The 25,545-nt window shown below is 51.7% G+C and overlaps 4 protein-coding genes across 4 annotated transcripts; 3 read left to right on the top strand and 1 right to left on the bottom strand.

Annotated features, from left to right (window-relative positions):
• Positions 1 to 14,184: 14,184 nt before the first annotated feature.
• KRP23_2450 (putative E3 ubiquitin ligase SUD1) lies at positions 14,185 to 17,601 on the top strand (the record flags this gene model as incomplete). The annotated part of the gene is made up of 2 exons (XM_067887186.1): positions 14,185 to 15,544; positions 15,980 to 17,601. The coding sequence occupies 2 exons, from the start codon at positions 14,185 to 14,187 to the stop codon at positions 17,599 to 17,601; spliced, it is 2,982 nt and encodes a 993-aa protein (XP_067749797.1).
• A 392-nt stretch (positions 17,602 to 17,993) lies between these two features.
• Positions 17,994 to 19,730, top strand: KRP23_2449 (Deoxyribodipyrimidine photo-lyase; the record flags this gene model as incomplete). Its single annotated transcript, XM_067887185.1, has 1 exon — positions 17,994 to 19,730. The coding sequence occupies one exon, from the start codon at positions 17,994 to 17,996 to the stop codon at positions 19,728 to 19,730; it is 1,737 nt and encodes a 578-aa protein (XP_067749796.1).
• A 510-nt stretch (positions 19,731 to 20,240) lies between these two features.
• On the top strand, positions 20,241 to 21,394 carry KRP23_2448 (uncharacterized protein; the record flags this gene model as incomplete). Its single annotated transcript, XM_067887184.1, has 4 exons — positions 20,241 to 21,014; positions 21,096 to 21,149; positions 21,220 to 21,260; positions 21,328 to 21,394. The coding sequence occupies 4 exons, from the start codon at positions 20,241 to 20,243 to the stop codon at positions 21,392 to 21,394; spliced, it is 936 nt and encodes a 311-aa protein (XP_067749795.1).
• Positions 21,395 to 21,814: 420 nt separating this feature from the next.
• KRP23_2447 (uncharacterized protein) lies at positions 21,815 to 25,159 on the bottom strand (the record flags this gene model as incomplete). Its single annotated transcript, XM_067887183.1, has 4 exons — positions 21,815 to 24,517; positions 24,600 to 24,802; positions 24,875 to 24,953; positions 25,016 to 25,159. 4 exons carry the CDS (start codon positions 25,157 to 25,159, stop codon positions 21,815 to 21,817), a joined length of 3,129 nt encoding a protein of 1,042 aa, XP_067749794.1.
• Positions 25,160 to 25,545: the final 386 nt, after the last annotated feature.

Raw genomic sequence — 25,545 nt, 5'->3', positions numbered from 1 at the left:
TGGCGGACAGCCGCAGACACTGTGATCGGAAGGATTGATTTGATTGGCCTTTGCGGCTTACTTACTTTCCAACCGTATAACCACTAGTGATGTGGAGTGGAGATGCTTGTGGCGGACGGCATCATGAACAGCAACAATCTGGTCGTGCACGCCTCGCCCCGTACAGCCCCATGCTTAACCCTAATGAGGGCTGATCCAATGTGTTGAAGGCAAAGATTCACCGCTTCATTGCTGAACGGAAAGAAGGGTTTCTAGTGAGGGGTGAGTACAGCACGTTTCCCGCGCATTGTCAGGCTCTCATGAAGGAGGCTGCTGAAGTAGCCAAGCCTGTTTTTACTCATCGTCTGGTGTTGCGCATGGAGCGCCATTGCCTTAATGCATCCTTTACCACCGGTAGAGGTGAGGACATGGAGCTGGGCAAGTAGCTAAGTGTAGTCATGTTCACGTGGTTTAGAACTCGACTAGCCCGATTGTCACTTTGTGAGAAATGACTTTTTCTACTCTATTAGTTTTATGAAAAAAGTTGGTGTTTGAAACTGAGGCTTTTTAGTGTAAATATAAATTGGGTGAAGATACGATTTCCGCCTTTACGTCACCCACTGAAGTAGAGAGTCTGCGTAGCGCTTAATACACTCTTGGCCAAGTGAGCACAAATCGGCACGAAGATCGACTCCAACACAGACACTGGCGCTTGTCTTAAGCTGACGACATTGCCTCAACATCGACTAAGACGTCACGGACACCAACATGCCCTACAGCCTCAACGAAGGTGAAGACACCTGCAGGGAGGATCTCTCCTGCATTGTACTGCATACGACCTGCTGGCTATCGTATATCTTCGGCGATGATGCTCCCAAAAAGGGAGGTCATTGTCTGAGCCGCTTCAGTCGGCGTGAGCAGGGTGTGCGGATATGAAGGACGGGAGAACGCTGCCTGACCTGGATTCGCAGTCACCTCATAAACAGGGGGGGGGGGCTCTGTTGTTAATATTTGACGGACTGGTAGTGGAGGTCAAACTCCTGGTGTTGCTGGCAAAAATCGTCCCTGTGCGACACCGGAAAATAAGTACGGCGGGAAGTCTACGATCCTTCTTTCGTACGTGCGCACCCCGATTCTTCTTGAATCGGCGTGCCACGTAATCCCATGTGATCCGGATTCCTTCGCGCTCAAATTGAAAAGCAATCTGGACGAGTGCTTCATCCTCCCAGTCATCGAATAGCGTGCGCATGGCCAAAACTAGAAGAAGGGTGTATGAAACTTGCTTTTTGTAAAGTGGAAACGACTGGAGGGTCGAGGGCGGGAAGGTGTGCGGGAGGGTGTGTGACATGCATTGAATTCATTTTATGTCCACTATTTGGCGACGTGTTCATGGCGGCGTCGCACGAAGACATCCATTTCATGTTGTAATGACGGCGACATGGCACAATACACTTCGCACTTACCAGATACAGCTGGAAAAATAACCGCTGATACCCAAATTTACCCGCATTATTTTTGAACCAAGCGCTCTGATTGGTAGTAACAACACACAGTAGCCGAATTCAACGAGGGACCTTAAAGGGCGAAAAATGTGCCCTTTAAGGCACCGTATTTTGTCAATAGCCTTAAAGGCGCAAAATGTACCCTTTTACCGCGAAAGGGTTTATAACCTTCAAACGATTCTCATCTCGTACTCGTATCAAAAGCACCATACTGAGCTTGTGGCGTGACGGTAGCTTCATTGACGGTGTAACCATAGCAATGAAGTCTCGAAACACTTGAGCTTCAAGTAGCATAAACTGCAGCGCACAAACAAAACAACACCTAAGCAAGCGCCATTTCACATGAAGCATGATCAAACTCGCTCGTAGCTGATTGCAGAGTAGGATCGATGGGGACTTTAATGTAGTACAGGTCGAATAGAGGTTTTGAACGTCCCTCAGAACATTAAGGCACTTGTTAGGCTTCACCAAGCGATCCAACAAGTTACATCTAGGCTTCCCGTTCGTTACGAGAGCACAGCTATAATTGCATCGGCTGTTTGTTGTTGTTGTTGTTGTTGTTGTTGCCACTTTAAGGCCAATGGTATAGTGCTTCCAAATCCCGTCATGTAGATATCCAGTCTTCAATGGTGTTGCACGAGATCGTCGAACCGATCCTGGTGTGGGCGATCGCGCTGGAGTACGGGAAGGACGAGGTGATTTCACGAGAGTTGAAGCACGCGGAGAACGACGTGAAGTCAATGAGCAGGGTAAACGTGTTCGAGTTGGCGAGCGGGGCGTCTGCGTTGGAGTGGGTGATGGGGGCGATCGCGCTGGAGTTTTTGAGTGGGGTGGAGGCGAGATCATCACCCTACGGGAGCTTGCTGGCGACGATTGAAGATCTTCAGATGCGTTTGACTGAGTAGGCTCTCTATGATATGGGCTGTAGCGATGCGTCCTCTGTAATGCCGAACAGGGTGGCGATCGGAAGGTGCTTGAAATGAAGCGTGAACTTCGCGGGGCATCTCCAAGTGACAGTAAATTATCCGGTACCGACGACATGTTGTCCGCAGCTCCCTCTGTGGACGTCGTCACGGAGACGTATGATTCTCCGAGTTCCATTCCTGACTTTTGGATAGTTCTAAAGTGTTTAAAATGTTTAGATAATTTCAACGTTCTTTGCTCTTCCATTTTGAACCATCTCTATGGGTGACCATTGTAAGCCAAGGAAGTCGGTACGCATGTTTTACATATTACTATAGAAAAAAGGTTTACAAATCTCAAATATAAGTTTGTCCGCAATGGGGTTAACATTCAATCGAGTATTCAAAAATATCAATCCGCAACGATACATAACCAGACGTATTATCACGTGCGAGTTCCCATCTTGCCGGCAGCAGCTGCCGCGGCTCCCCACGTACCGCCTCATGATCAGGTACTTTGCAGCCAATACCTGAGTTGCACGTCGTGCGCTATCAACGCAACAATTGTGCTTGCTGCAGGGTCTCAACCGCTTGCACCAAGCTCACGAAACTCTCCAAGCCTGACAGTATCGAAACTCTTATCCTAAAAAATACCGCAGTCCGATGTATTGCACGCTGTAGGGGAGAACGCTGATAGAGAGGGGAAATGAGCGGTGCGATTTTGAGAGAGCTGGGTAGCCTTGACAAAGATGACGACTACGAACCTACGTTCCAGAACATCTCTCGCGTGATTTCAAAACTACCCGTGAATAAGAACCACTGCACTTTCGCACTTTCTTCCTGGACGAGAGCAGCTGAGAGTGGTCTGCCAGCACTGTTTCCCCCCGAGGTCTGTAATGCCGTCGATGGGTGCTGGAATTTTGACCGTGTACTCAAGAACCCTCCGTATTTCTTGGGTATGTTTAGTGTGCCAAGCACGGGGGGGGGGGGGACTTATCTACCGAGACGCTCAAGAGGACGAGGGAACGGGTCGTTTTTGCACTCTCAACCAACTTTCAGTCATACTACAGCAGTACTACTCCAAGCTAAAGTTTGACTCGAACGAGGCGTGCGTGTACAAGGCTGAGTACTGGATGCAGGCGGGGAACATTGTTTCTCATTTATCTTGACCAAGGGTGTGTGATCTCGCACATTCCGCCGTGCGCGAGTTCTTGCCCCAAATAATTGTTTTGTATGTTATGCTTCCTGTGAAGTCGATAGGCGCGTATAGGTGGGCTGCTAAAAAGGTTGGTTCAACCGGATGATGGATAGTATGACTGCGGGTGTCCAGATTCAACGTCCAGGTGATATTATTTGCCTGAAAATTCTGGTGTATCACTCGGTACTCCATCGGTATCGATCTGGTACGCCTCAGGTCACCAAGTGGGACGATCTTTTGGGTGATGTGATCTTACGTCGTGAAAATCGTGTGGCGTAATTTCGATACTTCACCAATTTTACATCTCGATCGAAACGAGGTATGAAAGGACCGCGGAACTCACTGCTCTGAGCATACTGTTTCTGGAAGGGCGCATTTGGGACGACGGCAGCTTCGACGAAGAGAAGGAAAGGTTTCTTGCTACTCTGATATCTACGCAAAGACGTGCCTCGTAGGTAATAAAACAAAAAAAAACAGCGGGAGGATAGAATAAAATGAGTCTGCTGAGCAAAGAAGAAACGTAGTGTATACCTAAATGAAATGCAATGCTTTCCATGCCACTTAATCTTTGAATACGTAACTGCATTCCATTTTACCCGTTAAGTTTGACTTGAAATACTACAGACAACGACGGAAAAATACGCCAACGCTTACCTGTATCTTCCATAGTAAGGCGGTGTCTACCAAAAACTACGCCAGCCGAAATTTTTAGCTGAGTGGTTAAAAGTAACATCTGAGTCCAAGAAAAAGGTCGATATTGTATAAAAAGACGAGTTTTACTACAAAAAAAGATCAGTTCATTGAGATTACATGAACTCGACAGCTTCAAACTACCAAGGAATTGTCTTCCTGAAGCAACTGCGCACAGTATCCTCTGAAATACTGTTCCAGGCTATAAAGGTCGAGTCGCTTTCGCCCTCAGTCTTGGAGCTCGATCCCTTCTGGTGTATCCATGCGCTACGTAGCACTGACTTCAGTGGGCCGATGATGCCATCGTCGAGCGGTTGGCAGGTGGAAGTGTATTTCGCTGGTAACGGGTACACCAAATGGAAAGATTTCTCTGCGACGACCTGCTGCCCTTCGTCGGACACATGACAGTAGAAATTGCCCGCGAGGATGACAGCAGGTCCATCCAGCTCACATGGCAGCACCTTGCTAGCATAGAAATTCCAGCATCCACCGTCCATCCACGCGTTCTCTTGAACGCAATAGTAGTGGCTCAACTGGTAGCTGTTCAGCCCGTCCTTCTCAATGTCTCCGTCAGGGATGCCTTTAATTATGAACACCATCAGCAATTTTTTCCTAACAATACCATAAAATGTTAGTAGATATTGTCAAAACAAACAAAAGCAAAAATACTTTACCGTCCACGCACACCGTGATAACGGCTGTCACAATACCCAGGTGCTTCTTCGAACCTGGCATCCGCGCGGAGTCAATTTCTTCCTTCCAAGTCCATCCTTTATTAGGCACCATTTCGTAGTAAATAGTTGTTTCATCGATCGACATTGTAGATTCACAAAGAGGCGTATTCCAGTGATACCCCCAAAAGTCCAATGAAAATGCAAACTGGGTCTCAACCAGCTCGCCATCATTGAGTTTGCTGGTATCGGTGACCTGTGATCAGAAATCATGACTGAAGTATTATTAATAAAAAAAAATACATATTCAGAGTTTTAACATACCGTTTTGCAAACTGTTGGCACAACTTAGAGAGTGCTTTGTGCCCGCTGTATTCACTCTTTTTGTACCTAAATACTCCATGAACCAGGCTTGTTGGTATTGTTTAATGTAGTCGGTCATCATTCGTGTTGTTACAATCAAAAATTTAAAAGAAACCAGGTTAATAAAATAGCAAAATAAACAATTTGCTGAAGTATTTTGTTGGTTACAAACAAACAAGTTTAGGAAAACCTTATTGGCTGTAGTTCAATCGCTGTTTTGTATCAGACCAAAAGTCTGGACTTGTCGCATGGCTTTTTTTTAGTAGAGCGTATTTTTCCGTCGTTGTCTGTATATGAGGCCTCCCCAAACAAACGTATCGTTACGGATTTAACTTCAGAGCGAAGCGAGCTATACTACACGATAGAGGGTTCCTTCGACTACATTTCGACCCTCTTTCAGCAGCCCAAAATACGAAAAACAATGTGGCCCTCGGCGCGGTATGCCTCGAGAAAAATAGGTCAAAGTATGTTCATTAGTGTTTTGGGCTCTACCGTCGGCGCTATTTCCTATTAATCTACAGGGGGCCCCAGTCAGATCTGGAACCTCTCTACAAATTGATTTAAAGTTGGTCGATCAAAACCTGGCAAAACCAACGGGGGGGGGGAGGGGGGAGGGGGGATATCATCAAGAAATGCTCAGCCCATATGAGAAACACGATTAAATATGCTAGTACCTAAACTGACGTTTGTTTTCATTCGTCTTGGTTGTTCTCCTTCGCTCTCTTTCTCGCAGGTACTTGGCTAGGCATCGCCTTGTCCATGACCTGGAACGTGTAGTGGAGCTCTGGCATGCGGTGCAACAACCTGATTAACTCGTTCGGGCCCTTTCCTCATTGCGCTTGGAGTACAGGAAGTTCGTGTTAATGCTGTTGTTGGCAGAGTACACGCTGAACACGAACACCGACACTGGTGATACGAAATACCACTTGGACGGCGTGCCAACAGCAAAAGGCAGTGTCAGGTTCTGACCGTTCTCCATAATTAGCACCAAATTGATTGGTGCTGTCTTCTGATAGTCCAGGTTGTGTTCGATTCGTATACAAACGTTCAGTGGTTATAATCATCCATAGTAATCAAAGGTATCATAAAACTACCCATAAAATAAAAAATATCATTAGCGTACCTCATGGCTTTCGCCTCGTCAGGTGCTCATCCATGACTCCGCCTCGGGCTGGACCCCATCCGGTTGTGATAGATAGCGCACTGATCAAAACCTCTCTCATACTGGTTGTGGATGTCAATCACCCGATCAAAGTACGGGATGGGGTAATCAAAGCTCTCCCCAGATTTTGCTTCGCCGTTTGTGTATTTCCAGCCTTCTCTTGCTCCTTCCTTCCTTGTTCGCTTTGGATACTAGCATCGCTATCTAGATTGGCAATAATAGCAGACCCCCCCCCTTACCTCCCATAGGCACATCGCCTTGCAGCAGTGGGAGGCCTCCAATGGCAAGATCTCGGTCTGCGCCTGTTTGCGCTCGCAGTCAGCGAGCGACAACAGGCCATCACCGTAGCCCAACGTAGACACACCAGCCTCAATTGTCGCAGGTGCTGGTGGCGGCGAATCAGCTTCCTCCCCTTCATCTTCGGAGGCACTCAAAGCCGGGACAAAGTCTGAGTGACAGTCACTCGTCATGTTCCAGTCTAATATTGCGGGGTTGCTTCTTCTCTTCCCCTCTTCGCAGTAACTCAAAATTGGTGCCCTATCCAGTCCCTCAGTTTTAAACCCCTCTAGCGATAAACTTAAAACCATAGGACTAATTATATTTCTGGTAAGAGAGGTCACATAATCAGTTGGTAAGAAAACATCTCAAAGCATTTATAACCAGTCCAGGGTCGCCTGCTTGCCGTCAAACAGTAGAGCTCATACAGTACGTGCTGCCTTGTTCTCTAGGGTCGTAGTAGTATGTCCCACGCCAAACACAATGCCGGCATCAATTCAGCCGAAATGTTCTCGCGATCGTTCCTATTTATTACGTCAACTAAGCTAACTTCAACAGTAACGTCTTCTCGTCATGTCTTGATTCGTACCCACTCATCGCCGTGGCCATCAGTGTCTGAAACTCCTCCGCAGTCATCTTGACGTACTTTGGGAATCCTTCTTGGATCGTGGCCAATGCATCCGCCATGCGAAGTGGTGTCGCCGTTGACGCTGCCTTCAATCCTCCCCCGCGCGGTGTTTTCTGTTTCCGAGTCGCGCACTTTCGAGGTCGAGCTGTCTTCGCGGGGCGTGGTAACATCTCTGATTCTGATGTCTCTTCCCTCACGCGCTTGGGGTGATGCAGAGAGATTTGAGCTTGTTGTTGCTCGGGGGCGTCAACTGCATCGACTTTGAGGCCTGCTTCATCACGATGCTTGGCAAACCATAAAGACTTTTCGACCTCATAGATAATTTGTCCTCGTCAGGAAATGTCGAACGCAACGCGTCAGTGTCTTCCTTGACTTGGCATGCGAGGCAATTTCTACGTCCTTCCCGAAGACTCTTGACGTGGATGAACGCTAGGTGGGTAATTTTCGCAGTCACTCATCACTCATGAGCTCTTGCTCCACTCGATGCCGAGGTTCACTTGATGGTAATCTGCAAGCTCCTACAGCTTGTGCGCTAAGGCTTCACACCGCACGACCCGCTAATCGAGCACCCTTCCTTCCTCCGATCACAGGAACTTCCGCACAGCGCTCTTATAGGCATTCGGATACGGATATTCATTACCAGGTACCCACTCATCCGGAGCATCACTTTCGCCCAGTGGGGCGTTCCAGTGGGTCGGTCGGTCGTCTGTATTGGTTCGCTCTGCATCATCAATGAGGATCCAATCGTCCTCGCACGTCGGCTCCGCATCTCGGCTCGACGCAGCGAGCCTTTCGTGCGACTGCTTGCCCTTCCATTGCTCATACCCATCCTTCGCACCCTTGGTTGTGTAGCCGGTCGTAAGTTCACAAACTTCCCACGATGCGGGGAACTTTATCGAACATACCTTGTGGATGTGCTGCCATAAGAAGTCTCGCTGTTTGTGGCTTAAATGCCCTCCATAGCACCATCGATTCTTGTGCTTGTTGGTCTCCGCGATCTCAAGATACTTAGCGCGGACAGCCTTCTTTTCAGCAATTAAACGTCGGCACTGGTACAGACTGTATATCAAACTGTTACATCCGGATGCTGATGGAAGGTATGGATCTTGACACCGTAAGCTTGACGGAGCGGAGGGAGGGCAGCACTCGGGGCGAGACCGGAGCGGAGACTGGAAACCACTTGAGGGGTAGAACGAAGATTCGAAAGTGATTGATTGAGGTCTTTAGCTCGCTAGCCTTCTCGCTACTCTAGACCTACTGGATACACACTACTTGATTATTTACTGGATACTGAGTTACTTCAGCCAATCAGAGAGCGCCAACGTCGAAGCCCATCTTGTACCTACAATCTTGTACCCACAGGTGGCGTAATCCTCGGTGGCGTAATCGGCGTGGGTTCGGATTGGACCGGTTCGGGTTAACCGGTTCACGGTCAATAACCGATACCAAACCGGCAACCCTCAATAGATGCGTAGAAAAAACCTATTGGAAGCTACGAATTATTGTCGCTTCTTTTAAGGTGTCCCAATCAGCAATAGTAGAATTGATAGCACGGAAGCGTTAATCCTTTGCGGTTCCTCCCGTCCGAAGACTCCCGCTGTTTCTAATTTTAGCTTTACGTGGTCCCATTACCCTCACATCTAGCGGCTGACAAACAGCGGGGCTGTTTGGGGGTAATGGAACCACCGTAGCATTAGCTTCTTTCACCACAAGCCGATGTCCTTCTTCCGATACGTGGCATTCGAAATTGCCAACAAGAATGACAGCGGATGCGTCTATTTCAGACCTTTTTTTACACAGAATTTTTATACCGAGCTATCCATCCATTCTCTTGTACAGCGTAGCATCGGGGCTCCTCAAATTCATTTTTTCTGGCTTTGTCCACCCGGAACACCGCGTATGATGAAGAGAATCGGCATTTTCTTTCCTATAAATCATAAAACCAATTTTAAAATAAATACAACAAACCGCAACATCACCTATATTAATAAAACATTCCATAATATCACAAATATTAACACCTACCATCGCCGCGTACAGTCAGCACTGCTATCATGGGACCAGCGTGCTTGATCGCACCCAAAATGCGCGCCGAATCCTTCCGCCCTTTCGCAGCCCAAGCCTTGATTGGTGGCATGTCGAACATTATCGCAGTTTCGTCAACATTCAACATTCCACCTCCATCAAAGGCTTCATGTTGGGCCCAAAAGTCCAGGGCAAACGTCGCCCGTGTTTCCTCTAGGTCAGCGTACGACGTTTTGGCGGCTTGGGGCTTCTGAGAGAAGAATCCATAGCTATTTCAACCAGAAAAAAACAATAAAATGCTTTAAAGTTAACATATAAGAAAGCATTATAAATTATTACCGATTAGCAATGCACTGAACCATACGCTCGAGCGCAGCTTCACGTCAAAATATGATTTCATTCAGCCTGGGTAAATTTCCCAATCATTCCAGCCATAGATAAAAACCTATGCGTTTTAAATATAAAAAGCACAAAACCGTAAAAGTAAAAATTGGCTAAACCTTCGTGACAACACAAAACAACAGCATAACTAAAAGCGTAAGTTACGACTTCGTCGCGGCGAACGTCCTTCATGTATATCACTAGATCAGCGACACCAAGAAAAATTTCCTTGCTCCCCTGACTTTCAACGTCCTCGACGAGACATGCCCTCTGAAGTTGAAAATTGCGTCCTCCTGCTTCTTCCAATCGTAGGTCACCCCGTGGGAGATATTGAGTCGCTGCGAGGCAGCCTTGACACCAACTCACTCCAGCAGTGCTAACGCCTCACGCTTTGTCTTGATACTGCGGTTTCGTTCGATGCGCTTCATAGCGCGGACTGAGTCGGAGAATTCGCAATAGCCCTGGGAAGTTTTATCTGCTAGCCATTCGTTTTATTTTGGTGACCTATTGGCTAAAAAATTCTAAAATGCGATCAGATTGGCTGAAATCAGGATTTAATTAGTATGAGGGAATAGAAATAGATTTGTGCACTTATGATCAGCTCGATCCTCCATTGTCCTATTGGATTCATTGGCTTTCAGTTTATATTGTAGAAGTGCTGGGGACGTAAATGTACTGTTCTGTCATACTGGGTGATGCGGTGTCAAATCCTGTAGAAAAGATGCATCCTGAAGAACAACCTTGCAAAGATATTGGAGATATTCGAGAAAACCTCCTGCTGCAATTGGCTGCACAGCGACGCCACCCGCGGTCGCACTTCGAGCTGCTTCAGCTTGTTGCCACATCTCAACCTGGGGGAAGATCTGGCTCTGCAGTGAAATAGAGGGTACCGCAGAAACGCGAGCAACAGCAAAAATGCCACGAGAAGGCTCAAACTCAGCCAGTGTATGCGTAACTTCGCGGGGTAGTGACATGAGGTAGCACTTCTCCATTGCTTGAGTGTTCCAACGACCCAAACGCCTAATTTGAGATTCGCTAGCATCACCTAAGTCCGTAATCCGAGGTTTTGGCCCTCGTCCAGTACGAGTCTTAGCATTGCTGCGAATGCTAACATGTTTCAATCATGCGGTGATCGTTTCTCTTTGCACCTTGTACGACATCATCTTCTTGGGGTATTTGCCAGTTTTGAGTAGTTTTAATGGGTACCATCGATTGGAGGATGAAATATCAGGAAAATCTTTTCCATCAACAGGCCAGCGCCAACACAAATATAATCCCAGCAATTCATGGAGGTAGCTCTCTACGTACATGAGGCGCGTGCACACGCCGACCTCAATGTGGTCCACTTGATTGGTTTTGCCTTGTCGCATTACCATAACGAATGCTCGACATGGACTGTAACCCTCGTTCTCCAAAATAACCTAATGTAACTCTGCGTGCTGACACCACTCTCATAACGCGTAGTGGTTCGCCATAAAAGCTAAATGATTCCGCAAAATTGTGCCTGTCATTCCCCAAAAAATCTAACACTGTGCTGAATTTGCTATGTCATTGTATACCCGTACAGTAGAGTATCAGCTCCCCTGTCCTCAAAGTTTTTGCGCTCGTCCTCCTCGAATTGGGTAAGTTTAAGCAGCGATTTCACAGCAACTTCGCGTGGTGAAGGATAACTACTGATTCTTGACTCAGCTTGTTGTTTTCTACAGATCAACCATGGCTGCAACATACAAGTTGACAGATGAGCGGTCTATTGTCTCCAGTCTCCCCGTTTAGTGTTCCGTGCTCTTCCGTCTCGTAGGTCTACCGATGACACATTCATCTAAAGCTTTCTGTGTTTCTCGTTTTCTGCGCGCGTCTGGCACTGCCAAAAAGGAGGCCATTGTTGCAATATGGTGCCACTTACTCCGAGAGCAAACTTCCTTCTCGTAGTCAGGCTCCGTATAGTGTTTGGTCAAGGAAGCTAGGTAAGATAGAGAAGCAGCTCTAACAAGATGATTCAGTGGGGTTGCTCTATCGACAGGATTGGTTGTAGGAAACTTGAACTTGGTAGAGAGAAAGGAAAAGGAGAAATGATCATTGTCTTTAGGCCGGTCGGCCACCTACGGCTACATGAGCTCGTACAGCTCGTTCTCGTACGCTAGGTCTTATTTGTAGCCGTCAGCCGAGACCTCTGGCGCGCGCGAGCCAACGGACAGTGCAGCGTCCCTGATTCACTTCCGACATGCTCAGCTTGTTGTAGACATTAAGAGAGTGCGGCGAGGAATCGTGCTCCCAAGAGAAAGTTGGTTTCGAAACCACCGCTCTAGCTTATCAGATATACAAATATGAATAGTTTTTATCGTCACTTCTTATGCAGACTGATGCATCTTGATGTTTATTCACGAATCTGGTGACAGCCATCCCTCGTGTATTGCCTATCACAACGCTGATAGCTGACAGCCAGGATCCCGGTTATGAATATACAGCATGCGAGCTCGATTCCGGTAAAGAGGTCCGACACCATCTTAGTATTTGCTATATTTTAGTGCAGGTTGGTTAGAGGCTCAATTGAGACGCGCGAACTATGATATCTTCTACTTCTACATCAGCTCCGTAGCTGGTATCAGCAGACTCCTTGTTCCTTTCGTCAACTGCATTGAAGGCAATGCCAGGATGGCGAAAGCAATTTTGACAGTAGCTTTTGCCTGTAGATCAAGCCAAATCGCTTTGCTCCACTGCATTGCTTGCAGTTGATCGACTTTGTACACGTTTTTCTCGATCTTGTCGCCACGTTTGATCTTGTCGTATACCCAGCGCAGCTGCCTTCAGCGCGGTACGCTACCTTGAACGCAGCGATGACTCCGGCATCCATGGGCTGTAAGAAAGCTGTGGTGTTGGGCGGCAGAATTCTACTGTCGCGTTAGTGCATGTAATATCCCCCGTATATGGGAGGAGGCATTGTCAAGTAGTAACAATATATGACGCCCACATGCACGCTTATCGCGATCTAGACTAATGAGCCACGCACAGAAAATCACTCCCGTCATCCATGCCTTCGCGTTCGAGCGGTATTGAAACCGCAGCACGTCAGTAGTGCGCTTCTTGAAGTAATACGGCTGTTTTGAGCTGCCTAAGAACAGCGGTGGGAGCACGTCAGAGCCGTCTGCGTTCGCCGTCAAAGCCACCGTAAGACTGGTCTTGTTCTTCTTGACGCCGCGTGCCCCTTTAGTACACATGGAGCGAGCGAGTGCCATCGCGTAGCAGAGGCCCATCTCGTCCATGTTGAAGATATCCTTGGCCTCGTAGAGATCGGTGAGCTCCTGTAGTCGTTGTCGGCCGCGTCCTACTGCTGCTGGATCGGCCGAACCAGCTTCACCAGGGCGCTGACGAGAGCGCAGCCCATGCCTACGCTCAAAAGCCGTTAGCCACCCGTCTGAAAGCTAGAGGTCCCAAGCATCGCATAGCTCTCGTTGTATGTCACGTGATTAGCTCTCGAGAAAGGCATGTGCCCTGCACCTCCAGCTTCTGTATCCATGCCCACAGCGCGGCCTCCAGAGCCGGCGAAGTCACATGCAGGGGCTTGCGCCTGTTTTCGTCGCCGTAGTGGGGGTTCATGATGGAGGCGGCTTGCTTGAGGATGTCCGAGACAGTTGTCTGTGCAGCAGCTCTCTTGAGCTTGAACGTTGACTTGGCCCAGGCTGCTAGCTCGTTCTGCGTCATGGCTGAGCAGTCAGCAGCCTTCTCAATGAGACCCCTCTTCTCCTTGCTCTTCATCCAACCTCCCATGCCGAGAGAGGATTGAAATATGGTGAGTGCCGTGCAGCTAGTTTGCTGTGTAGCTCTGCCGAAGTTTCCATGGCTGGTACGGAGAGCTTCGAGATGGCTGGTGCTTAGTGCTTCGCGCCAGAACTCCCGCCAAAACTTGAGCCGTTCCCTGTTTAAAGTGATTGTATCATTCATATCGTCTTCGAATTTGTGATTTGTAATTTGTGATCGGTACCAGGGGTACGTAGTAACCTAGGCTTATTATAGTTTCGAATGAGCGGCTGACGTACTTTTCGGAAATCGCACTTAGGACAAGTGGGGTACACTCGGGGTACCAATTTCGTGCAGACCTCCGATCCTCCACTTTGCTGTTTAAATGGCTCGGAAAGTCGGGAAGTGGGCAATTCGCACTACATTGCAGGACGAGTCGCCTACTTTCCGACTTTCCGAGCCAAACAAACAGCAGCCAAAATAATATTTGGGCAGTACCACGATGCTCTCGCCACCTAGCCCTAATTGGTTCCCCCGTCGATTTTCTTTTGACGGTTTTTTGTATGCGACAGCCTTTTTCAACGTCCTGTCGCCCAGTAGCCAAGAAGCTCAACAGCTAGCAGCTCAAGCCTCGCTCGAGCCGGCGCCTCCCTCCCTGTCCGCACACGCCCCATGGTGGACCTGCGGCCCATGCACGAGGCACAGGACGCCGTGCTGTTCGCCGCGCCTCCCTCACCGCCTACGCACTTGGAAGACGAGGACGAGGCCGAATGCCGCGTGTGCCGCGGCGAGGCCGAGCCGGACCGGCGCCTGTTCGCGCCCTGCAAGTGCAGCGGCAGCATCCGCTTCACACACTCGGACTGCCTGGAGCAGTGGCTGACGCACTCGGGCAAGAGCTTCTGCGAGCTGTGCGGCCACGAGTTCGCGTTCACGCCCCTGTACGACGACGCCGCACCCGACGTGCTGCCCTGGACGGAGCTGCTGGCCACGGGGTTGCGCGTGGTGCTGCTCAAGTGGCTGCCCTTCGCGCTAAGGGCCGCGCTCGTGCTCGTGCTGTGGTTGGCGGTGGCCCCGTGGTGCACCAGTTGGCTCTACCGCATGTGGCTGCTGCGCGCGTCCGCCATGGTGAACGTCAACTTCTCGGAGCGCTTCGACGCGCCGCATATTGTGGCCGACATCTTCTCTGGCGTCGTCTTGATCGTGTGCATTGTCTTCTCCTTCTTGGCGCTCATGTCCTTCGCCGACTTCTTGCGGTTCCACTTGGACCACATTGAGGAGGAGGTGGCGGCCGACGTGCCACTCCAGCATCACCATCATCACCACCACCATCGCCATGAAGTACCGCAGCCTGTGCGCCGTGCACAGTTTGGAGAAGGCAACCACTTGAACGAGAACGACCAAGCGGATCCGGAGCCGAGATTGCAGCCGATCTTTGAAGGTCCTAGGAGACTGGGTAACCTGGACGACAACGCCGAGTCGGACGACGACTCGTCGGACGAAGAGGAGTGGGCCGACCAGGTGCCGAACCGCGATGAGCCGTTCGCTGACGCATTCATGCAGCACCAGGAGTTTGGGTTTGAGCCTCCTGTGGAAGATGCGGACCCGGTACCGGAGCCGCAGCACGAACTTCGTCAGCGCCGGCCGCTGCGAGACGCCCAAGACAACGTGGAAGAGGAGCGTGGACGGAATAATGCTGGAGCAGCACCGAGAATCGCGCGCAACCGTGTGGAGCCGCCACCGCCCAACATGAACCAGCGCGAGTGGGAAGATGACTTCGAGCACATGGAGATTAACATCGCGATGGACGAGCTGCTTGGCCTACGTGGGGATTTTGTGGTGCTCTTTCGTAACGTTTCGTGGCTTCTGGCATTCAATGGCGCCTACCTTGGACTGTTTGCGTTCATCCCGTACACTCTTGGAAGCACCCTCCTGTCCGCTGGAGCTCGAATTGTTGCGTCGTTACCGGTTATCTCAACGGGTTTCGCTTCGCTGCTCGCGTTCGAATCGGCTGCTGACCAGGAACTGTCACTTGGTGCGTTCCTTGTGAAGACAATGTTGCAGTCTGTCGAGACAGCTAAGCAAAATGGCGATTGCTTGCAGTTGGTGGACCTGTGCACATGCACCATGGGTTACTTGTCCATTTGCATGACTATCGTGCTCTGGAGGTTTATGGTGCGGACCGCGTCCTCGTATATCCACCGCCCTCTCATGGACGGTCTGCTGTGGGCTCTGCGGTGCCTGACGGCAATCGTGAAGGTATCAACGCTACTACTACTGAAGATGGTGATTCTCCCTATCATCTTGGGATTTGGCATCGACTTTGCGACGCTGCATTTGTTTATGGTGACTGCTCAAGATCGAATCGCGTTCTGCATGCAAAACATGATTTGCGCGCTGATGGTGCACTGGGTGCTGGGCATTACGTTTATGCTTTTCGTGACGGTATCCGTCTTGCAAATGCGGGAAGTGGCCCACCCGGATATTCTGGCCAAGGTTATCCGACCTCAGGAAGACCACCCAGACCTGCTGCGTACGCTGCTGAGCGAAAAATGCATGAAGCATGCACGTCGTATGATTCTGTCGCTTGCGATCTACGCAGCGCTACTTCTGGTGGTTGTACATGCGCCTGTGCGCATTGCTAGTGCTATCGCACCGTCATTCTTCCCGTTGACACTGCACTTCCAGCACTTCAGCCCAGAGATTCAAGTGCCGCTGGAGTTGCTTGTGGTCCACCTTGTTGTTCTGAGTGTGTTGGAACACGCGAAAAACGACATCGGCAAGTTTCAACATCTTGGAATCATGTTTGCCAGCGAATGGTTGGGTTTGACAGAGTACCTGCTTCCGCAAACGGAGTTGGACGCTGTTGTGAATGGCCAGCGAAAGTCAAAGGTAGTGGTGCTTCCACCACCTCCTCTCCACTTTCACCCTCGCGCACAACTACCTCCTGATGAGCTGCGTGTGGACGGGCACCGCTATCTTCCGTGGCCCGAGGACGGTTTGGATGATCCGCAACCTGTTGAGTACCCGTTGCTTCCGAGAGAGACCCCATCCCATCTCCTGGTTCGACTTGCTGGATTAGCAGTGTTCACGTGGGCTGTGTGCATCGTAATGATCGGAGCGTTGTTTTTTGGCTCTCTGTATATCGGCCGGGTTTGTATGGGTCCGTTCGAACGCGTGTCTGGTATTAACCATGACCCGCTCGTGATGGCAGCCGGCGTCCAGATTGTCTGGTACTTGGTAAACGGCATTCACGCTCTAAATGTCCTGATGCTTCCCGACGACCGTGTAGATCCGACTCTGGTTCAGCGCGGGTACTGCGTCCGCAACATGACGCCAGGGAACGCCGTGGTCTGTGTCGTGGGGTGGGCATTTGTCTGCCCGTTCCTGCTTGGACAAGTCATGTCATCGTGCGTTTCGAGTGCGAAGGCCACTGCCTTGGAAAGCTTCCTGATGGGCTACTTGGTGTTTAATCTGTTTGCGTGGCTGGTTTGCTGCTTCCGAACGAAGCGCAACAACAGACGTCGCAATCAGCGCCAAGCGGCCCTGGATGAACTGGAGGCTGACGAGGATGGTTTCTTGGATGTTGAAGACGATGACGAGCTGTTTGAGGACGATTTGAATGAGGACGAGCTGGAAGAGGAGGAGGAAGAGCAACCGCTTCAGGAAGCTGGTGTTGCTGTTGGAGAGCACCTGGGCTTCATTGCGTGTTTCCGCAAGGCGTATCGCCAGGTCCTTTTCAACGTGACAGTGCACGAAAATGAGGCTGTTCGGCTTCGTCGGGACAACATTCGTGAGAAATGTTTTGACGTGGCATTTTTCCAGGAGAACGTGCTGCAGCCGATCGCGGCGTTCCTCTTTGGAATGTACGTGGTGCCGTGGCTGCTGTCCTCGGTGGTCTTGCTGGTGTTTTCGTCCGAGAAAGCGAACTTCGAGAAGACTGCCTTCGCGATGTGTGCTTTCTGGGTCTGCACGGTCTTCGTGCTTCTGCGGTCGCACTCCCACGTGAGCCGGTGGCTGTCGAATCTGAGCGAGTCGATCCGCAATGAGCGCTATTTGATCGGCCGACAGCTGCAGGACATGGCGCGGTAAAAGCTAGCCCAGTCGACATCAAGTATAAGGAGAGATGAAGCAGAAGCCCCCTAGCGTTGCCCTGTAAAGATGGCGCGAGACATCGTCTGTCATGAGCATCCGTGGGCTCAAATGATGTCTGGCAGCCAAGCAGCAAGTTACACCTCCACGCCAAGGCCCGATGCCAAGACTTCTACTTCCTGCGACCTCGTTGCGTGTATTGACATTAGATTAAAAGACGAGGGGGCCTCCTGTGAATAATAACGACGCTCTACCATTGCTGGCGCCTTAAAGCAAAGTTGCCATAGTGCCCGTTTCGTTGCAATAGCACAAGTCCGACGATCGTGTTCGGCGGTTGCGACCCAGTCGGCAGTGCGTCATTCCAAGTCGGACCAGCTCAAGCTCTCGCCAAGATGGTCAACGTGCGTCGCGCTCTCGAGAAGCTCCCGCTGCCCACCGGCCTGCATCGCGAGCGCATCCAATGGCTGTACGAAGGCGCCACGTCGCAGCCCAACGGGGGCTACCTGCTCTACTGGATGCAGACGTCTGTGCGCACCAAGCACAACTACGCGCTAGAGTACGCGGTGGCTGCGGCCAATGAGCTCAAGCTACCTCTTCACGTGGTTTACCTCTTCCCGGACCGCTCGGTGGCGCCGCCATTGCAGCCAGACGAAAACGACGAGTGGAAGGCTGAGGCGCTGCAAGATGCCAACGCCCACGGCTTCGCAACGGAGCGGCACGCGCTCTTTGCGCTGCAAGGTCTGGTCGACGCGCACCAACGACTTGCTGGTCGGGGACTGAGCCTTGACGTGTTCCACCACCAGCATCAACTAAGTGATCAGCCCACGCGCAACGAACTGGTCGGGTTCTGTGCGCGCAAAGCGGCTCTGGTCGTGACCGACCGGCCGTACTTGCGTCCGTGGCGCTCGGCCCTGGACCAGTTGGTGTCTTCGGTTGAAGACGAAGATGATGGTTTCGGTATTGTTCAGGTTGAGGGAGACGTTGTGGTGCCTTCAGCTGTTGCTACGGACAAGGAGGAGTATGCGGCTCGAACGATTCGTCCAAGGATCACGAAACACTTGGAGCGCTACGTCGCTCCGCTGGAAAGTGTGAGCTTGGAGAAGGCGTACCAAACGGAAGGAAAGTCTCTCCTCGCGGTCCTTGACAGTCCGACGCAGCTAAAGTGGCTGGATGTGACGAGCGAGGATGCCGTCACCCGAACATTGGAGCTACTGGATGTCGATCGCAGTGTGAAGGATGTGAGTTGGCTCTTCCGAGGAGGTGAGGCGGCGGCTTCGGCCTGCGCCAAGAAGTTCCTCACTCCGGATAAACTTGTAAGTTATGCTACCGAGCGCAACGAGCCCAGTCTGGATGCGGGCAGCGACTTAAGTCTTTACCTACGTTACGGGCACATCTGCGTCGTGCGGGTAGTGCTTGCTGCACACAAGCTGAAGGGCGTGACGCGAGCTAAAGAGGGATTGGCGTCGTTCCTCGAGGAACTCATCGTGCGCCGTGAGCTTTCGGTGAACATGGTGGTCTTCAACCAGAACAACTACGACTCCATGCGCTGTCTTCCGAGCTACGCGCAGATCACTTTGCAAGAGCACGCTGCGGACAAGCGCGACGTACTGTATTCTCGCGAAAAACTCGAATCTGCGCAAACCGGAGACAGGTATTGGAACGCAGCACAGCGGGAGCTCGTGGTCACTGGCAAGATGCACGGCTACATGCGCATGTACTGGGGCAAGAAGCTGTTGGAATGGACAAGCAGTCCCGAGGAAGGCTTCAATGCTGCGTTGGTCCTCAACAACAAGTATGCCTTGGACGCACCTGACCCAAACTCGTACACTGGTGTTGCCTGGACGTTTGGAAAGCACGACCAAGGCTGGAAGGAGCGTCCTATCTTCGGCAAAGTGCGCTACATGAACGAGGCTGGCCTCAAGCGCAAGTTCCGCATGGATGCCTATGTGCTCAAGGTTGGTCGCCTTGCTGCCAAAGCGAAGAAGGGGCCTGGAGAGGAAGAACCAACTGCACCGAAGGAACAAGTGATACTCGCTAAACCTGGACGCAAGAAAGCTGGGACTCGTTCAGATGAGAGCGGCAAACGCGACGGCACTCCTGCGAAGAAGACGAAGACCCAGCACAAGTGAAGAGAAGCAGAACTTGGCGAAGTGGGGTTAGCTTGAAGCATAAATACCATGAAGCAATCGAGAACTTCTCAGGAAGAGCTTGCAGTATTTTTATCAGATGAACGAACGATCCAAATGCGTTCGCGTCTTGCATCTCAAATACTTGCGCTCTCAGGATAGTTGATATCAAACCACTTCAGCAACGGGATTGAATCGCAAATGGAGGTGCAGGCACGAGCAAGTCGTCCACCGCTTACGATTGTCACCAACCTCTCGCAGCAAGCCAAAGCCAAATACGTCAATGCTGCTGTTTTTCCGCACTCCACCATCGACTCCGGTCTAGTGAAACCTCGAACACTCTCCACATCGTCAACATGTGTGATCTCTCCGTCCTCGTCATCCGCTGCATCAGCTGCACCTCCAGCTCCAGTAGCAATCCTGAACACCAACAAGCAGAAAACCCTCACGCCAAGTGCATCAAGTCGATCCCGCAACTACAAATACTGCTCGGACCCTGACTGTATTTCACCCATGGCTACCGATGTCGTGTCTTCAAGAACAGCAGAGCCAACTACCGCGAAGTCGGCAACAACTCCTGTTGCTTCGGGTCCGCATGTGTCGACAATGAGCTCAGACACTTACTTTAAGCTGCTCAAAAAGTCGCAAGTCCTCGAGCACTTAGTGCAATTGAGCTCTCACGTTGGAGATAGCGAACTACGCGTCCGCCGACTTCAGTGCGAACAAGCACGAGCACAATGCGTGCAGGATCGCGTCTTTGCGGAGCTTGAGCGATATCGCCGCCAGGTTGTGGACGCTCAGCAGCAGTTTCTTGGGCTGATCGAAGAACTCACCGCGCTTTGCATGCGAGAGGAACAGGTTCAAGTGGACAACGCTGACGATCAAGAAGAACCAGCAGCTGTCACTGCAGAAGAGCAAACTTTGCAAGACTTGCAGCGTGCCTCATCGCCAACTGCGAAGGTATCCTCAACCTCATCAGCCCCCGGATCGACTATAGAGACGCAGGCGCTCGCCATTGTAGGTCGCCTGCGAGTCCAGCAACTTGAAGCAATCTGTGCGCGCTATGAGCGGCAACTGGTTGGGTCCGAGGCAGCGCTCTCGCAAGCGATTTTCTCGGATGCAGCTCGAGAAAGCGCGGCGAAGATCGCGCAACTCGAAGCATGCAACCAACAGCACGAAGTTGACAAGCAGGCTCTTCAGATCCAGCTTGAACTGGCACGGGGTCAAGCAGCCCACCTGCAAGAACAACTCGCCGAGACCAAAGAGCGCCGAACGACTCTGGAGCACGTACGTACATTAGTTTCAACCAGGCTGGGAAAGTATTTGCTGCTCACAACGTGATCGGCCTCTTCTCGATTCTGTGGTCAGGTGAAGCACCAGCTTGAGCAAGAGCTAATAAAACATACCACAGCAACACAGAGGGTGCGCCGTCCGTCCCATATTCTGCCTCAGTTTATGGCTAACTTACCTCGGTCATCTTGTGCTGCACCAGTTTGCGTCAGACCTGCAGACACAATTGCGCAGACGATATGGGTAGGCTTCGTCTGATCTTTCCTCAGTGCCGCACTTTACTAAGTGATATCCAATTGTTCCTGTGCAGCGTCGTGCCTTCCGTTCTGGAGCTGAAATGGCATCAATACTTCCCCGGGCTATCCCGGCCATTTTGACCAGCACATGGATGCTCAGTCACGAGATAAAAGCTTGTCTCGCAATCGACTTGACTTGGAGGCATTCACACAAAACACTAAAGCAAAGGCAGTATGCAATGTTACTCACTTTCACCCATGTACCTTTGAGGCTGACAACCAGTTTGCATTCACCGCCATCTTTTGCTGGGCCTAGTAGGACGATGGGTGCTTTAAAAATGCTGCGCTGTGGTTCTTGCTCGCCATCTCGGTTCTCTCGTCTGTTTTTCTCTGTATCATGTTTGTCGTGCTGATGTCTTCAGTCTTCCCTGTAAGATTCTTGTTCTCCTTCCTCTCCACTCCTCACCCGTCCGATCTTCAGTCTTCCATCACGTCGTTGTCAACATCTTGCACGTCGCGTGGGCAGGAAGAATCGGAAATCTCGGTATGGCGTGTCCTCTTCTACTTCTTAAGCCCCTTGAGCATCTTTTGGCGGCGACCGGTCGAGAGTTTGTTCTGCACGAGGAAGGGTGCCTGGATGCTGCTGAACTTGTCCTCATTGCCCGGGGCCACTCCACCGAGACCACGATCGCTGCCGGTAGTCGCGACGCTCCTACTAAGATTATTACTATTCTGCCCGTACATCATACCGTTTGCACCGGGGAGCGACGAGCTTGAGTTATACGATTGCGACATGGGCTGGGGGGGAGCAGGTGCCGGCGGAGGTGGAGCCCGGTTCTGCCGCCATGTGTACGACTCTTGCGTCTTTACCACCTTCCGCTGCTGAGGTTGCTGCGATTGCGGGGCAGGCGGCGACGGTGATGGTACTCGTTGCTGATATTGCGGTGCTGGAGCTGGTACCGGTGCCGGCGGTGGAGCGTGGCGAGGTTGAGGCTGGCCACCACCACCCACATTTCGCACCTGGAACTTCAGCGTAAGTGGTTTCTGCATCACCTTGAGTAATGTCATGACCTCCTCGAAAGACTTGTCGCGAATGTGTACGCTGCGTCCATCGACTGAGATCAGACAGTCATTCATCACAGACTGTGGCAAATGAGCCGCACTTCCAGTACCCGTCACACGCGTGATGTAAGGGTATTCACACAAGTTGTCAGCGCCACGCAACGAAAGACCCAGAGGGGTGCCATCTTGCCACACAACATTGTAAAACTGCACACCGTTGTCTTCGCCTGCTGCGGCTGCTGCGGCTTTTCGGCTGTGGCTTGGAGCGGGAATGTCGTACTGATTAGGCGAATTTCCTCCAGAGTTTGACGAGTACGAGCCGTGGCGGTCATGGTGGGCAGCCTTGCGTCTGAAAAAAAGGGTCACCGGACGTGGCACATTCTTGAGATGGGCCACGATATCCTGGAACTGAACACGCGACACGTCCATATCATTGATGTGGGTCACGTCGTCTCCGATGCAATCCTGTGAAAGGTGAGCCGCTGCGCCTTGAGAAGCAATACGCTTAATAAATGCGCCTGCCGTGTGCGGATTAGCATCGATCGTGAGACCCAGTGGTCCAGATCCCCACACCACTTTGTAAAGATCACTTGGTGCCTCACGCGACACTTGCCGCACAATTTCGGTGGCATGGTTGCTTGGAGCAGGAGCAAGGATTGGCGACGGTGCTGGTGGACTCATGTGCACTGGAGCATGGTCATAACTCGAAGATGGGTTACTCACGTCGCTTCTGGTGGAAAGAGCCGTGTCGTTATTACGGGTCGCGGTTCCGCTTGCTCCGTCGTCATCGATGGATGCGCGGAAGCGCAGCAACACTGGCTTTGGTGCTGTCTTCAAGTAAGATACCACGTTTTCAAAGTGCATCGTGGCTGTCTCGATGCCATTCATGCTCTCCAAGTAGTCACCCACCTGCGCTTTGTCAATGCCCACGGAATTACCCGTACCAGTCACCTTCTTGATCACTGGGAGGTCGCCATCGTTCAGACCGGGAATGATCGTGAGACCTAGAGGCCCTTCGCCCCAGTTAATCGTGTACTTGCTCGGTCGCGACATGCTCATGCTGAAATTCATCACTGAAGGTGCACGGTCGTCAATGGAGACACTGCCATTATCGGGTCTGCGAGCACTCGGCGCGCGCGAAACTGTAATGCTGCTTCGCTGGGGCATTTCGGGCGCACTCTCGTTATTTGACACAACTGCCGGAGCTGTTCCGCCCACACCGCGGAATCGAAGCTTCGCTGGCAGCTGTACCTTCTTCAGGATTGACATGGAGAGCGAGCAGCCAAGCTGGATGGTGTCGATGTTGTTAATTGCCACTAGCACGTCACCAATAGCGATGTTCTGCTTCACGGCCACCGACCCAGACTTCTTGGTGAGGCGGTTAACGATTGGAATCTTCTGCGTCGCGCAGTCGTCCTTCAGCGTCACACCAAGAGGGCCATTCGACCACGTCACCGTGTACTCGTGCACCTTACACGTTTCAGGTGATGGGTCGCCCGCCTCGAACTTCATGATAATCGGCGACGCGTATGCTGCAAAAACGTCGTTCAGGTCATCTTCCGTACGCACCGAGTCGTCAATGGCGCGTCCGTTAATCGATTGCAGCTTGTCGCCCACACAAATGTGAGCAAACGACTCGTCGGCATCCAGCTCCGTGATGGTGTTCCAGATGCTTGTCGCGCCATCTGCACGGAACTGCAGGCGCGGCAAGAAACTGTGCTTCCACACCACTACACGCATCAACTCGAAAGCAGCGCATGCGTTGTTCCACGACGACTCTTTCGATACGCTGCGCGTTCGGCTGACGGTGGCTACAGGCGTGCCGTCAACAGCCGCAACTCCAGCAGCAGCAGCCTCCGACGCAGAAAGCGGCACCGCCATCTTGTCCTCAGACTGCGGGTTGGAGGCCAGGAACGAGTGCTCCATTGACTTTTGCAGCGTCTGCATCTCCTGCGAGTCCGGTTCCAGCCCGTTCTTCTTGGCCAGCGTGGTCCAAAACGTCGTCGTGGACATTTCCGACTGGAAACGCTCCCGCATTTCCATGATGATGCGGTTCATCTCGTCGTCGCGCCAGTTGGCCTTTTCCTCGCGCATGCGAGCTTCGATGGCTTGCGCGATGCGCGCCTCCTCCTGCTTCTTGAGCCTACGCATGATCTTCTCCTCAATACGCTTCTCCACGTCGGCGTCCAGGCTGACTTTCCTCTGCAGTAAACAAAACCCCAACACCCACAGTTAAGTCAAACACACACACTTCCAGCAGCTACAAATGCTCCCCACTTCATACCGAGAGCGTACTGCCTGAGGACTCGACGCTGCGGGAGCTGTTGACCCGGCGAGACTTGGTCCTGCCCTTCTTCTTGCCCTTCTTCTTTTTGGGTTTGGCCTCTTCCTCCTCCTCCTCTTCCTCCTCCTCCTCGTCCGAGTCCGTCTCATACTCGGCGCTCGAGTCCGTCTCGTACTCATCCGAGTCGTCCGACTCCGACTCGGCTACAACAACAACAACAACAACAAGTCAGTTTCTCCCCCTTCGTACAGTGCCATGAGCCAGCGGGGGCCTACACTCCGAGTCGTTGAACTTGGAGCAGCGCAAGTTCCGACAGCGCAGACGATGTGCCGACGCGTGGTGCATGTTGCATTCCTACAGGTAGAGCACAGGTGAGTCTCTTGACGTCGGCTCTACCAGGCGTTCTACTGCCCTACCCGTGAGCAATAGAACACTTCTCCGCAGCCGCTCATGCACGGGATCTTGGCGCCCTCCGCCCCGCAGTTGCCGCACGGCTCCATGCTCTGCAGCGCCATGAGCAGGTCGTCATCCTCGTCGTCATCGTAGTTGTTCTTGGGCATGGCGGAGGAGGTGCGGGTGTGCCTAAAGTCGCCGCCGCAGTAATCAGTCTTTCTACGCGGATTCGCCTCTGGCTGGCAGGTCTTCTTCGCCGCCACTTGGCCGTTGTATGGGTTCGGATGAACGTAAGCGGGAGCCTCCGCACGCCAGGTGAACTTAAGCGGGGATTGTGCGATCGACGATCCTATGGAAACGCATAAACAATCCTTTGTGAACTAATGTACCTGTCACACGGAATACGTTGCATGCACAGCTAATGCCAGAGCGCACCTGCCAAAATCAATAAAACTGGATATTTCCACGGGTGTAGCCATCACGGCGCCGGTCAAGCCAGTCGGCCAGTCGCCGCCGCACATGCAGCTGTATTTGACGAGCTGCAGGTCTCTCT

The sequence above is a fragment of the Phytophthora ramorum genome (assembly GCF_020800215.1).
Source record: "Phytophthora ramorum isolate Pr-102 chromosome Unknown Phyram_PR-102_s0002, whole genome shotgun sequence".
Lineage (NCBI taxonomy): Eukaryota > Oomycota > Peronosporomycetes > Peronosporales > Peronosporaceae > Phytophthora > Phytophthora ramorum.
The sequence above is the reverse complement of the archived record's forward strand: the minus strand, read 5'-3'. Positions and strand labels throughout refer to the sequence as shown.